This window comes from Aotus nancymaae, unplaced genomic scaffold (assembly GCF_030222135.1).
Source record: "Aotus nancymaae isolate 86718 unplaced genomic scaffold, 86718_ANA_hifiasm-v0.15.2.pri h1tg000036l, whole genome shotgun sequence".
NCBI lineage: Eukaryota > Metazoa > Chordata > Mammalia > Primates > Aotidae > Aotus > Aotus nancymaae.
In genome coordinates this window covers 3,786,026-3,798,252 of record NW_026988450.1, presented here as the reverse complement: position 1 = coordinate 3,798,252, position 12,227 = coordinate 3,786,026, and the positions used below count along the sequence as shown (strand labels likewise).

The window sequence follows — 12,227 nt, the reverse complement described above, 5'->3', positions numbered from 1 at the left end:
TGTGTGTGCACATGTGTGTGCGCATGCATGTGTGTGTGCATGCATGCGTGTGTGTGAGTGCATGTGTGTGTGCATATGTGTGTGTGCATGCGTGTGCGTGCGTGCATGTGTGTGTGCATGTATGCGTGTGTGTGAGTGCATGTGTGTGCATATGTGCATGCATGCGTGTGTGCGCATGTGTGTGTGCATGCATGTGTGTGAGTGCATGTGTGTGTGCGCATGTGTGTGTGCATGTGTGAGTGCGTGTGTGTGTGTGCATGTGTGTGTGCGTGCATGTGTGCTTGTATGCCACCGTCCTGCAGGGTTAGAGTTTAGTAAACAGCAGAATATAAGTGCTATTGGAGTCATACCAAAAGTCCTGTTCTTTCTAAAATAGTTTTTAATCCTTGTTTTTTGATTTTTATTTTTTGAGACGGAGTTTCGCTCTTGTTACCCAGGCTGGAGTGCAATGGCGCGATCTCGGCTCACCGCAACCTCCGCCTCCCGGGTTCAGGCAATTCTCCTGCCTCAGCCTCCTGAGTAGCTGGGATTAGAAGAGTATAGTAATTTACATGATCTGCATTAAGGGCTTCCCAAGGTCGTGAATATTTTGATTGAGTTAAAAAGTTTTATTAAGAGTTGCATAGGATATTATCTACCAAAACACTGAACCTTGTGAAACATAACAGAGAAAGATGGAAGTGGCCAATCTGGTGCAGTGCTTGAGTCGGGAGGGCTTCAGAACAGTGAGCCCCATCAGCCCCAAGACTGGTCTTGGCCACTACAAAGCATAAGGCTTCCTCCAGCCTAGGCTTCCTGCATTCAGAGAATGTTTTCTAAATTGAACTGCTTAGCATCAACTCCTTAAGTAGCAATCGATAAATACTTTCTTGTTCCTATTCACATGCCTCAGGAAAACATTGTGTTTTTCCCTAGAACTGCTCATATCCCGAAAATACTTTCCTTGCTCTAATAAGAAGGTGCAGAAATGAAATACTTTCTTAAGGTCTTTGGTAACTCCTGGGGGAAATTACTTTTAAAGCACCCAAACATTATTTTTAAACTTTTAATATGCTGAGATTGAAAAATGCCTTCAAAGAAATCGCATTTGGGTTTTGTTTTGCTTACATCATTTTGTCGTCAGTGCCTGCTTTTTAGAAACGTAATGCCTGATCACCTTCACACTAGCGATTACCTGTATTCCACACTGTGCTAGGCTTTTGTTTCTCAGCTTTTTCCATGTACTTCCTTCCTATGCTTCTATCTGTCCAACTGCGTCAATCTACGTTTAACAGAACTCTGGATGTTAAACTATGTTTAACATCCCGCCTATTTCGTATACCACCGTGTGCTAATGACTTCTTGTTGCCAGTGAGCTTGCCCTGAAATGGCCATCCGCTTGTTCTATGTTATTTGTGACCCTGTACTTGTGTCACTTTTGGATCTGCGTGTCCAGATTTTTAACTGGGTTTGAAATGGTTCATTAATCATTCTATACATTCATTTAAAAGGCTGATTTTATTTGCCTAGTCATAGATTAAACATTTTAAGATGTATCCTCTTGTGTTATTTTAATAGGTTCTATTCACGTTCTTGATCTTTTAATGCCCATTTAAACCAAGATCACAGTTACCCAAGAAAAACTTCCTTTTTTAGACTGACTGGAACAAATATTAGTAATAAATAAAATGACATAAAAAAGCTTCAGTGAAAGATATGAGTCACAGTGTGCACATATGTGTAAAAAGGCCTGTGGTCATCAACAACGTAAATCAAAATGCTTTGTGTGTGAGGCAGCACCTTAATGAGTAGCCAGACTCTTAGATTTTAATAAAACAGCAAAACACTTCATCTCAGCATGTGCTAGCTGTGTGAGCACTGGAGGTGGAACTCAGAAGGCCACCACTTTACGTGAAAAGCCCAAAGATGTCAGCTTCATCGTTTCTGTCTAATTATTCCACCTTCTCTGCCTGCTTTGGTGACATTCATAATTTCTTCATCAACCTAGCAAGCTGCTCATTTTAGTGATAGAAACAAATGTAAGTTGACTATTTTCTTAAATGTTTTCCATACTGTGGTAAGATGTGGATCTTGGTCTTTTTCTAAAATGAGAACACGCGAAGTATAACAATGCTTTTCACACAGTCTTGGCTAACTGTGAACTTTAATTATTATTTCAAAAGTTTAAATCAAATTTCCCAACACTAGAACCAGGACTACATTATTTCTCTTAACTACTACCATCTTCTGTTATATAGCTCTTTTACTGTGTCATGAATCTATTTTTTAATGTAGAAATATTTTTGTTCTTTTTAAGTAGTTCCTAGTAATTTTGGGAGTTAGTGTAATGTTCTGGAAAGAACATCGGGCTGGGAGTTGAGCGGCCCACATTCTCTGCTATCTTTTCTACTTATGAGTTCTGACCAAGAGAAATTCAATCCTACCTCCCCCAGTCCGAATTTTCTCATCTGTGCAGTGAGGAGCCTGAGACGGCTGATTTGTGGTCTGTTTTCCAGCTCGACTTTACCAGACCTCTATTTACAAATAGCTTACGGGCATTCCTGAGGGTTTCCATAAATTTGTGTGACTTGGTAATTTACCTTATACCATAGTTATTTAGTCCAGCACCTTACTTAGAATCGATGAAGACTTTTAAAAAACCTTTAGTTCCTGCATGCAGTATGAAACTTGCAACAAATACACTTTGCCATGTATTATTCACTTTATTATGTTTCTTGTACTTCCAGAGGCAGGTGAAAGGAAGGGGGTAGTAGGAATTGTGCAAAAATCTAACAAGGCAGAGAAATGACTTGTCAAGTTGTCAAAGGCATTTGAACCAGAGTGACTCCATCTTGAGTGGGGGCTGGGTAAAATGAGGCTGAGATCTGCTTGGCTGGATTCCGAGCAGGTTTGGCATTCTTAGTCACAGGATGAGGTAGGAGGTTGGCACAATATACAGGGCACAAAGACCCCGTGGCTAAACAGTCAAGAAGCTGACAAAAGCCTGCCAGAACCAAGATGGCGATGAAAGTGACCCCTGTTTGTTCTCACTGCTCATTATATGCTAATCATAACGCAATAGCGTATTACAAGACACTCCTACCAGTACCAGGACAGTTTACAAACGCCATGGCAGTATCAGGAAGTTACCACTTATGGTCTAAAATAGGGGGGAACTCCAAGTTCTGGGAGTTGCTCATCCCTTTCCCGGGAAACTCAGAAAAATCTACCCCGCCGGGCGCGGTGGCTCACGCCTGTAATCCCAGCACTTTGGGAGGCCGAGGCGGGTGGATCACGAGGTCAAGAGATCGAGACCATCCTGGTCAACATGGTGAAACCCCGTCTCTACTAAAAATACAAAAAATTAGCTGGGCATGGTGGCACGTGCCTGTAATCCCAGCTACTCAGGAGGCTGAGGCAGGAGAATTGCCTGAACCCAGGAGGCGGAGGTTGCGGTGAGCCGAGATAGCGCCATTGCACTCCAGCCTGGGTAACAAAAGCGAAACTCCGTCTCAAAAAAAAAAAAAAAAAAAAAAAAAAAAAAAGAAAAATCTACCCCGTGTTTAGCACATAATCAAGAAATAACTATAAGTTACTCAGCTGAGCAGCCTATACCGTTTCTCTCCTGTGGAGTAGCCATTCTTTATTCCTTTCAATTTCCCAATCATCCTGCTTTCACTTTACTCTATGGCTTTGCCTCATATTCTTTCTTGCACAAGGTCCAAGAACCCTCTTTTGGGGTCTGGATTGGGACCCCTTTCCAGTTACAAAGTCATCTGGGAAGGTTCTTTTGATCAGTTAGGTGTTACTGGGGATCATTGTTCCCTTCTAAAATGGCCACACTGATTTACTCTTTATTTAATCCAAGAGTCACGGACAGAATCCCTTTCCAGGAATGGTATATGCAGCTATTAGCTATTTCTTATTTATACAAAATCAATAATACAAGATCTGAATATTTGGAACTCTGAATTTTGACATAGATGTGACTTTTTCAAAAGTATAATTTCACGTGTTGGAACATTCATCTTAAGGAGCTTATTTTTCTTTCTGAAATCGATAGATCAACTCATTTCAAATTTTTCTGTGCATGTGAAAGCTTGGAGAAAAACGGTTTTGTTAATAGTTCCGGTACAATTGGTAGCTTTAAATATATTTATCGCATCTAGTAAAATGATAACCGAGATGATTTAATCATGGGAAACAGCTGCCGTAAGATTTAGAAATGGTGGCACATATACACCATGGAATATTATGCAGCCATTAAAAACGAGGAGTTCGCGTCCTTTGTAGGGACATGGATGAACCTGGAAACCATCATTCTCAGCAAACTGACACAAGAACACAAAATCAAACACCACATGTTCTCACTTATAGGCGGGTGTTGAACAAGGAGAACACATGGACACAGGGAGGGGAGCACTATACATGGGGGTCTGTTGTGGGGGAGTGGGGGGGGACAGCGGGGGGGTGGGGAATTGGGGAGGGATAGCATGGGGAGAAATGCCAGATATGGGTGAAGGGGAGGAAGGCAGCAAATCACACTGCCACGTATGCACCTATGCAACAACCTTGCATGTTTTTCACATGTACCCCAAAACCTAAAATGCAATAAATAAATATAAAAAAAAAAAAAAAAAAAGAAATGGTTTCTTCTTATTGGCTACTGCTGTTTTGCTTTGCAGACCAGACGTGTGTATTTCTGGCTTCCTTGCAAACAGGCACAAGCATACAGAGACACCTTCACACTCTTTATAACCTTGGTCACATATAGTTGGAAACAAATTCTGATCACACAGCTCATTTGAACACATTTCCTTTTTTTTATTGGCACTGAAATTTGTAAAATACTTTTCAATGTTGATGTATGTTTCATTCTCTTTAGCGCCTCCACAATTTACAGTAACCCCCCAGGATCAAGTGGTGCTGGAAGACCATGCTGTAGAGTGGCTCTGTGCAGCTGACGGCAGCCCCCCTCCTGTAATTGTCTGGGCAAAAACAGGTATTAGCACATCTACCATAGTTGTGGGGAAAATGGACGCCTTCTTTTGTGGAGAGTAATAAGCATAGTTTAAACTAATTATTGAAGGTATATCATGGACATGAAAAAATTACACAGAAAGTAATCTTTGGTCTAAATATGACATCATCATAATTTTCATGGTGTTTTGAGTTTTGGCATTTGAGTGTGTGGCCTTCCTGAGATTATCCCCTCCGGGAAATGGCTTCCTGATTTTTAAAATAAAATTATTGGAAAGTGCAGCAGTTTTAAACATTTTTTTTTAAGTGGGAGAATTTTCTTCTAGTACAAAATGAAATCATCAGTGAAATGAAATCTGAAGGGAAGCTCCAACAAAGAGCTGCTGTTCTTAAAGCGTGGGTGGGTGGGCGTGGGCCTGGCAGGCGGGATCTTCACTCCCCATCCACCACCAAGGGTGCCAAACACTTCCAGGGAACCGGGGCACATAGCAGAGCAGAATTGACAACTGGCTGGATGAGACCTTGTCTAAGATGCCTCCAGGACTGGAAATCCTACTTTCTGTATTAGTTCAGGTACTAGAGAAAATTCAAAATACGTCTACATTTATGAATTTCTTGTATGAAAATTATTTCTCTATTCTTTATGAGATTAGTTGATAGGAGGTACACACTGGAACCACAAAGCCTTGGTTCACATCTCCATTCCTTCATTTGCTTGTCCTGTGACCTTGGGCAAACGCATTTACTGCTGTTTGCCAGAGTCCTTGTTGCTATGCTGGTGGTGATGACGTTTCCTACGTCATAGGGTGGGTGCGGGGATTGATTTGAATAATTTATACTCCTCAACATTTAGAACAGTTGATGGCACAGTATGTGTACACTCAGTAGGGTTAGCTATTCCTTTTTCCATCTATAACAAGACATTCAATAAGACACAAGTTTTCACTGAACTAGTTGAAAATGATAATCTCATTTAATTGTTAATGACCATAAAAATAAAGTGTTAAGAAGGATTCAGAGGCTCATATAAGCTCAGAAGTGAAAATACAACGGCCTGTGGTTGGCTGTGTAGATTAATAGTATGGATGTCACAAAATTCCCATTTTTGATATGCTGCCTCTGCATTTTAAATGTATTTCAATCACGTTACTGTATTCCAAATATTGCATACACATGATAAACAACTGTCACGAAGATATCTGAAAATCGAATTTAATAATGAAATTGGTTTTGAAATTTGCTTTTTGATTGTAGCACCGCTGAGGGGCGCAAACATGAAGTTTAAAAATTCACTAGGAGGCTGGGCTGTTCTTTTGGTGACAGATGAGAATTCCTTGCAATACAGTAGCAGAGCTTCGAGGACAAGCAACAGGGGGTGTGGTGTGTTTCTGGGGTTGCAGTGCTAGCGCAGAACCCACACAGTACACCCTGGCACCGAGGATCTCCTGAAAGACAGATCTGACTCTTTACCTACGACAGCCTGCAGCCCCGGCTTTCACTGCTCTGGGTCATACAGAGTACCTTCTTTACCTCTTTGCAGGAGGGCAGCTCCCTGTGGAAGGCCGGCATACGGTTCTCTCCTCTGGCACCTTGAGAATTGACCACGCAGCACAGCACGATCAAGGCCAATATGAGTGTCAAGCAGTCAGTTCGTTGGGGGTGAAAAAAGTGTCGGTGCAGCTGACTGTAAAACCCAAAGGTAATATATACTGTGATTCATATTCACATTCTGAGGTGTGCACCTCTGCCTCTGTCTTTGGCACACCTGACAGGGATCTTATGACATATATATTATATACGACATATATAATGTATATATTATATATATTTATATATGTCACATATATATGCATAAATATATATAGGGTCTAAGAATCATATATATATATATATTATGTTATAGGATCTAAGAAATTGGAGAGTTGATATCTTCTTCCAATCAGTCTTTTACATAACTTCATTTTTTTAGAATTTTATTTTTATTCATATTAATTATGATTATGTTTTTCTTAAAAATGCCATTTCACTTTTTCTTACAAAATCTTTTACAATTGCTATGATTAGTTAGCCCTACCTGCCTAGACTATCTTACAAAAGAATGCAGCTTCTCATGCCGGATTGGCTGAATCTCACCCTGACACTGATGTATGTTTTATGTTCAGTGGTATTGGGAGTACAGTGAAGAAACTCCCCGCAGACTCTTCATGTGACAACTGTACTTAGATTTATCCTACATATATATACTGTGGAATGAGATTCTATTATTCATCCATAATTATTGTCAACTGAGATATAAAAAGGGAGAAAATTCAAGATTCGAATTCTAAAAATAATTTCAATATAAAAATGAAAATGATTGTTATTAATTACTATTGAAATTTTTTCTTGCTTTCTGGCTTGAGATGATGGAACTTAATTACAAAATGTACATCACCTAAACTGCGTTTTCAGCACCGCTTTACATTTCAACATAATTCCGTAAGTCTCTCCACCATTTGCTACAATTTGCTTTGACTTAGTAGATCTCAATTCAGAGGTAACACATATTGATGAGAGTATAGGAGGAGGAAAGCAAAGCTCCGCTGCACGTGTCAACGCAGGTGTGAGAAGAAACACGGGCAATGCTGACGTGTTCATGATGCCTGAACACAGATGAAAACCTACGCTGAGCTGATGTCTACATATGGTCTGTTAGCAATTAATTTCCCTTTATAGTTTAGGCATATTAATTGATTTTTTTAATAAAGAAAGTTGAGGTTCTATGTGGGGGAAAAAGGATTGTAGTGAAGATGTGCAAATAGTTACTCAAACGGGTGGGAGATTTGAAAATACAGTTGTGGAAAGGTGCCATGACAAACATCTTTTCTGTCTAACAGGAAATACCAAAAGCTGGTCTGTAGAATGTTTCAAACTACTTTTGGTGTTCAACTAAAATCCAAAAATTAGGTGGTATTTACATTATGTCTTTTAAAATGGGACCAATTGTAAGTCCACACATACTATTAAAATCAAAAGGACACTAAAGAGCCTCGTCTTGATTTTTCCCCATTGCCACATACTTTCACCTGACTTCCTCCTGTTGAGGCTTTAGATCTCAATCTAGAAGCCACTTCACTTCCTTACCTTGACTCTCTAAGACGACCATAAGTTGCCCCTGTTGAAATCAGTACTGGAATACACCATTTAATCTAGGAGTTGGCATATGTAGAAGAATTTGATAAATCTATCAAATATCTGTAGTTGAGAAAATACCACTAGCAATTGGCGTGAATATGGAAGCAAACAAGTTTTTTAGAGAGCAAAGAGCCCTAAGTGTAGCAGCAGATTTTGTGAATGGTGGCAAGTGAGGGCCATATGGGAGGAGTTAATTGGGATGGTTAGTTGAGTTGGAACACATCTGATCTAGGCTTCAGATGATAGAACTATTAAAAGTCTTGATCAGATCGATTATTTGGAATATTCATTAACCTGGGCTGGGTGTGGTGGTGGCTCATGCCTGTAATCCCAGCACTTTGGGAGGCCAAGGCAGGTGGATCACCTGAGGTCAGCAGTTTGAGAGCAGCCTGGCCAACATAGTGAAACCCCGTCTCTACTAAAAATACAAAAATTAGCCGGGCATCATGGTATGTGCCTGTCATCCCAGCTACTCAGGAGACTGAGGCAGGAGGCTTAGGAAGGAGAATCATTTGAACCAGGGAGACGAAGATTTCAGTAGGCCAAGATCATGCCACTGTTCTCCAGCCTGGGCCACAAAGCAAGACTCTCTCTCAAAAAAATAATAATAATAAAGAATATTCGTTAACCTAAAGAGGATAGGATAGGTTGGAATGGAGAAAAAAATGAAAGCAAGAAACCACTGGAGCTACGACTGTAACCAAGTGATACGTTATGAGATCTAGAAACGAGGATCACAATGGTGGGAACGGAAGAGTGAATGAATTCAAGAAAAAGTAGAGCAGGTCAAACATTTTATCTCTGAGATTATGAGCAGCATTTTCCCTCCAATGCATGCTCCCAGTAATACTTTGCAGAACCTTCATCTCCTTTCAGCGAGGAATTGCTTCCTTGACTAGATTTTGGGCATATTAAGTACATCTTCATGAATGTCATGTGCTATGACAGTCTCATTCTGCCTAGCGTGTCTTAGTGTTGAATTTTCTTCAGGTATTCGGTGTTTTTTTGTTTTTTCTACTATGGAGATACAAATACTATTTTACTTAAGGAATGTTCTCTTGAATTAATTCTTTTAACATTCCTTGTGTCTCATTATTTCTTTCTTTTTGGGGAATCCCCACATTTTGTGTATGTTGTAATATGTCTCAAAGTGTGTTCTGCAGATTGCTGGTTGAGGGAGATCCCTGGACCCCTGCAGGGAGTTTCCTAGGTTAAAACTTTCTCATAATAGTGTCAGGAGGTAATTTGCCTCTTCGCTGGGTTGACGTTTGCACTGATGGTGGAAAAGTCATGCTGAGGAAAACTGCTGGAGCCTCAGCCTGAACCAACAGAGTGGGCACCAAATGGCAGGAGTGTATCGTTATATCCTTTGCTTGTAGCGGAAAATAAAAAAGAAAGGTAATTTTACTTGATGCTGTTACTGATAAAACGGGAAAATATGACTTTCATTATATCTTGACCTTCGTATACATATCCTTTCAGTAGTCTGTGTGATAAAGGAAATTATCGGAAGAAGCTACCAATTGTCAAATTTGGGTATAGTATCAAAGAATTTTTACAATTATCTGAAAAATCCTTACAAATACTCCTATTCTTTTAAAAGCATGTCTTTGTGAGGTAACATTTTATTCATAGACTTCAACCAAAACAACTAATTGTAAGAGATTGAATTTGAAAGCACTTCTTCTAAAAACTTCTTGTAAAATAATGCTACTCTACTCACTACTTTTATTTGTAGAAAATATAGTTAATTTTCATAAAAATATGTTATTGAAAAATGCTATGAGTTTATAATTGTAATTTTAAAATGAACATATAAATTTTTAAATTCTCAGTAAGCAGAGCTACATATAAGCCACATAATAAAAGCTCTTAGAGCTTGTCAATAATTTTTAAAAGTAAAGGGTTCCTGAGTCCAAAATGATTGTCACTCATCTGTTGATCTTCTTTGCTCGATTTCTAGCTCTCTGATTTTCTTTTCAATCTCTTTTAGCTCTCTGTTTTCAGAGCATTATGCTGGCTTTTTCGTGTCTGCCTTTATCTCCCTCATGTGTTTTGACAGTGCCTTTTCACTCCAGAGATGCTTCTAACCCATACTTACGCATTTTATTTTTTCCACTAGTATTTTGGTTAATTATATACAAATATTTGTAAGCAATGAATGACATTAGTAATTTTACAGAAAAATCTAATAAATGAAAATTTACATCAAAAGAGAGAGAAATCTAAACAGAATATAACAAGGATGAAACAAGTTGCCAGATATCAGAGCAGAGCAGATATTCAAATTATGACCCTAGCATGGCTGTAGAGGTTGTTAGTTATTCCATGTATTAAACTTGTGGCAGAGCTACCTTTAGTAAATCATGCGGTCAGGCACTTTCCCAGGAGGAACTATCACTCCTTTAAATAACATTTCCAATGTTATTTAAATTGCTTTGGGGAATAGAAAATAATGATTGCCATAAAATATTTTTAAAAAACAAGCATAATCTTGATAATAAAACTCTAAGAATTAATTAAAAATAAAAAGCAAAGCTCTTACATGTCCGCATGAAAATCCAAAATGAAAGTAAATAAATGTAATCATAGATAATCAAAGACTCCACCAGCACATTAAAAACATTAGTGGTATTTATTCCAGAAATTAAGAATGAAACAGTAGTAGGAAAGCAATGAATATATTTTATTAATATATTTTATTAATTAATATATTTTATATTAATAGATTTAGGGAGAAAAATCATGAGTATTTCCATAGCTACTAAAAAGGCATTTGTTAAACATTCAACATTTATTCTCATCAAAAAATCTTCATAACATAGATCTGAATAGATATGTAACATGATAAAATAGATCTACTGACCTCATTAGCTAGAATCTTGCTTAATCAGTAAATGAGATGATAATATTTTCACTAAAGAAAGGAATATTTTCAGTAACGAATTTTTTTTCCACTAACCAAAGATTTCTACTCTTATCACTGTCATTTAATATAAATTTGGAGTGATAAGTCATCAAAATTAGGTAAGACACGAGAACAGTATGGGGAAAACCATCCCCACGATTCAGTCATTTCTACTGGGTCCAGCCCTTGACACATGGGAATTATTGCAATTCAAAGTGAGATGTGTGTGAGGACACAGAGCTAAGCCATCTGGTGCCTCTTACCCTGAGCACTGCACTGCCCAAAGGACATGGACCCGTCTCTCACACAGTCACCTAGTGGTGTCGGACAGGCTCTGGCTCTGCTCAGTAAGGCCCGCAGCGGGGAGGCAGTGTGATGCTGCTGGCCCTCTGCACATCTTGGCTGGGACACATCTCACTTTTCTCCCTGTGCCTTAGGCCTTAGCAGCAATGCTAAGACAACTAGAAAAGTCCTCTCAATATCCTGTTTCCTGTGTTTTCAGACCCTTCCTGGTCTCAGTTGTTTCTCTGTGGCCCAGTTCAGACTCAGAAATGTAACTTCCTTCCAAGACAGATACTTTAGCTATTATTTTAATTTTAAAATGTATTTCATCAGCAGAAGATAAATATTGAATAAATGTTCATGCTCGGTCGGTAAGGGTGACATGTGTTGTGGGCTATGTCGAGTGTTGTGGGATAGCTGCAGTGTGGGAGAGCTTTCGTGGGTGGTGTGGACTCATTCATGATATTTCACCAGTAATATCCCCAGAGGTCCCTGCCACGTGAATTATTATTATTATTATTTTCCAGTGGAATTTTTGGAAATCCATTAATCTCAGTAGGTTTGGGGGCAATAGGTGGTGTTTGGTTACATGAATAAGTTCTCTAGTGGTTATTTCTGTGATTTTGGTGCACCTCATTGCCCAAGCAGTGTACATTGCACCCAATATGTAGTCTTTTATCTCTCACCACCCTCCCACCCTTTCCCCCGAGTCCCCAAAGTCTATTGTATCATTATTATCTCTTTGCATCCTCATAGCTTAGCTCCCACTTATGAGTGCGAACATACAATATTTGGTTTTCCATTCCTGAGTTACTTCAGTTAGAATAATAGTCTCCAATTCCATCCAGGTTGCTGCAAATGCCATTATTTCATTCCCCTTTATGGCTGAGTAGTATTCCATGAT

At 39.1% G+C, this 12,227-nt stretch overlaps 1 protein-coding gene across 1 annotated transcript in view; it reads left to right on the top strand.

Moving 5' to 3' along the window:
* Positions 1–12,227, top strand: part of PXDNL (peroxidasin like) — a 420,144-nt gene that overhangs the window by 300,939 nt on the left and 106,978 nt on the right. The window contains exons 11-12 of the mRNA XM_021672892.2: positions 4,865–4,981; positions 6,500–6,658. Coding sequence (XP_021528567.2) covers positions 4,865–4,981; positions 6,500–6,658 — 276 coding nt within the window. The remainder of the gene's footprint in view (positions 1–4,864; positions 4,982–6,499; positions 6,659–12,227) is intronic.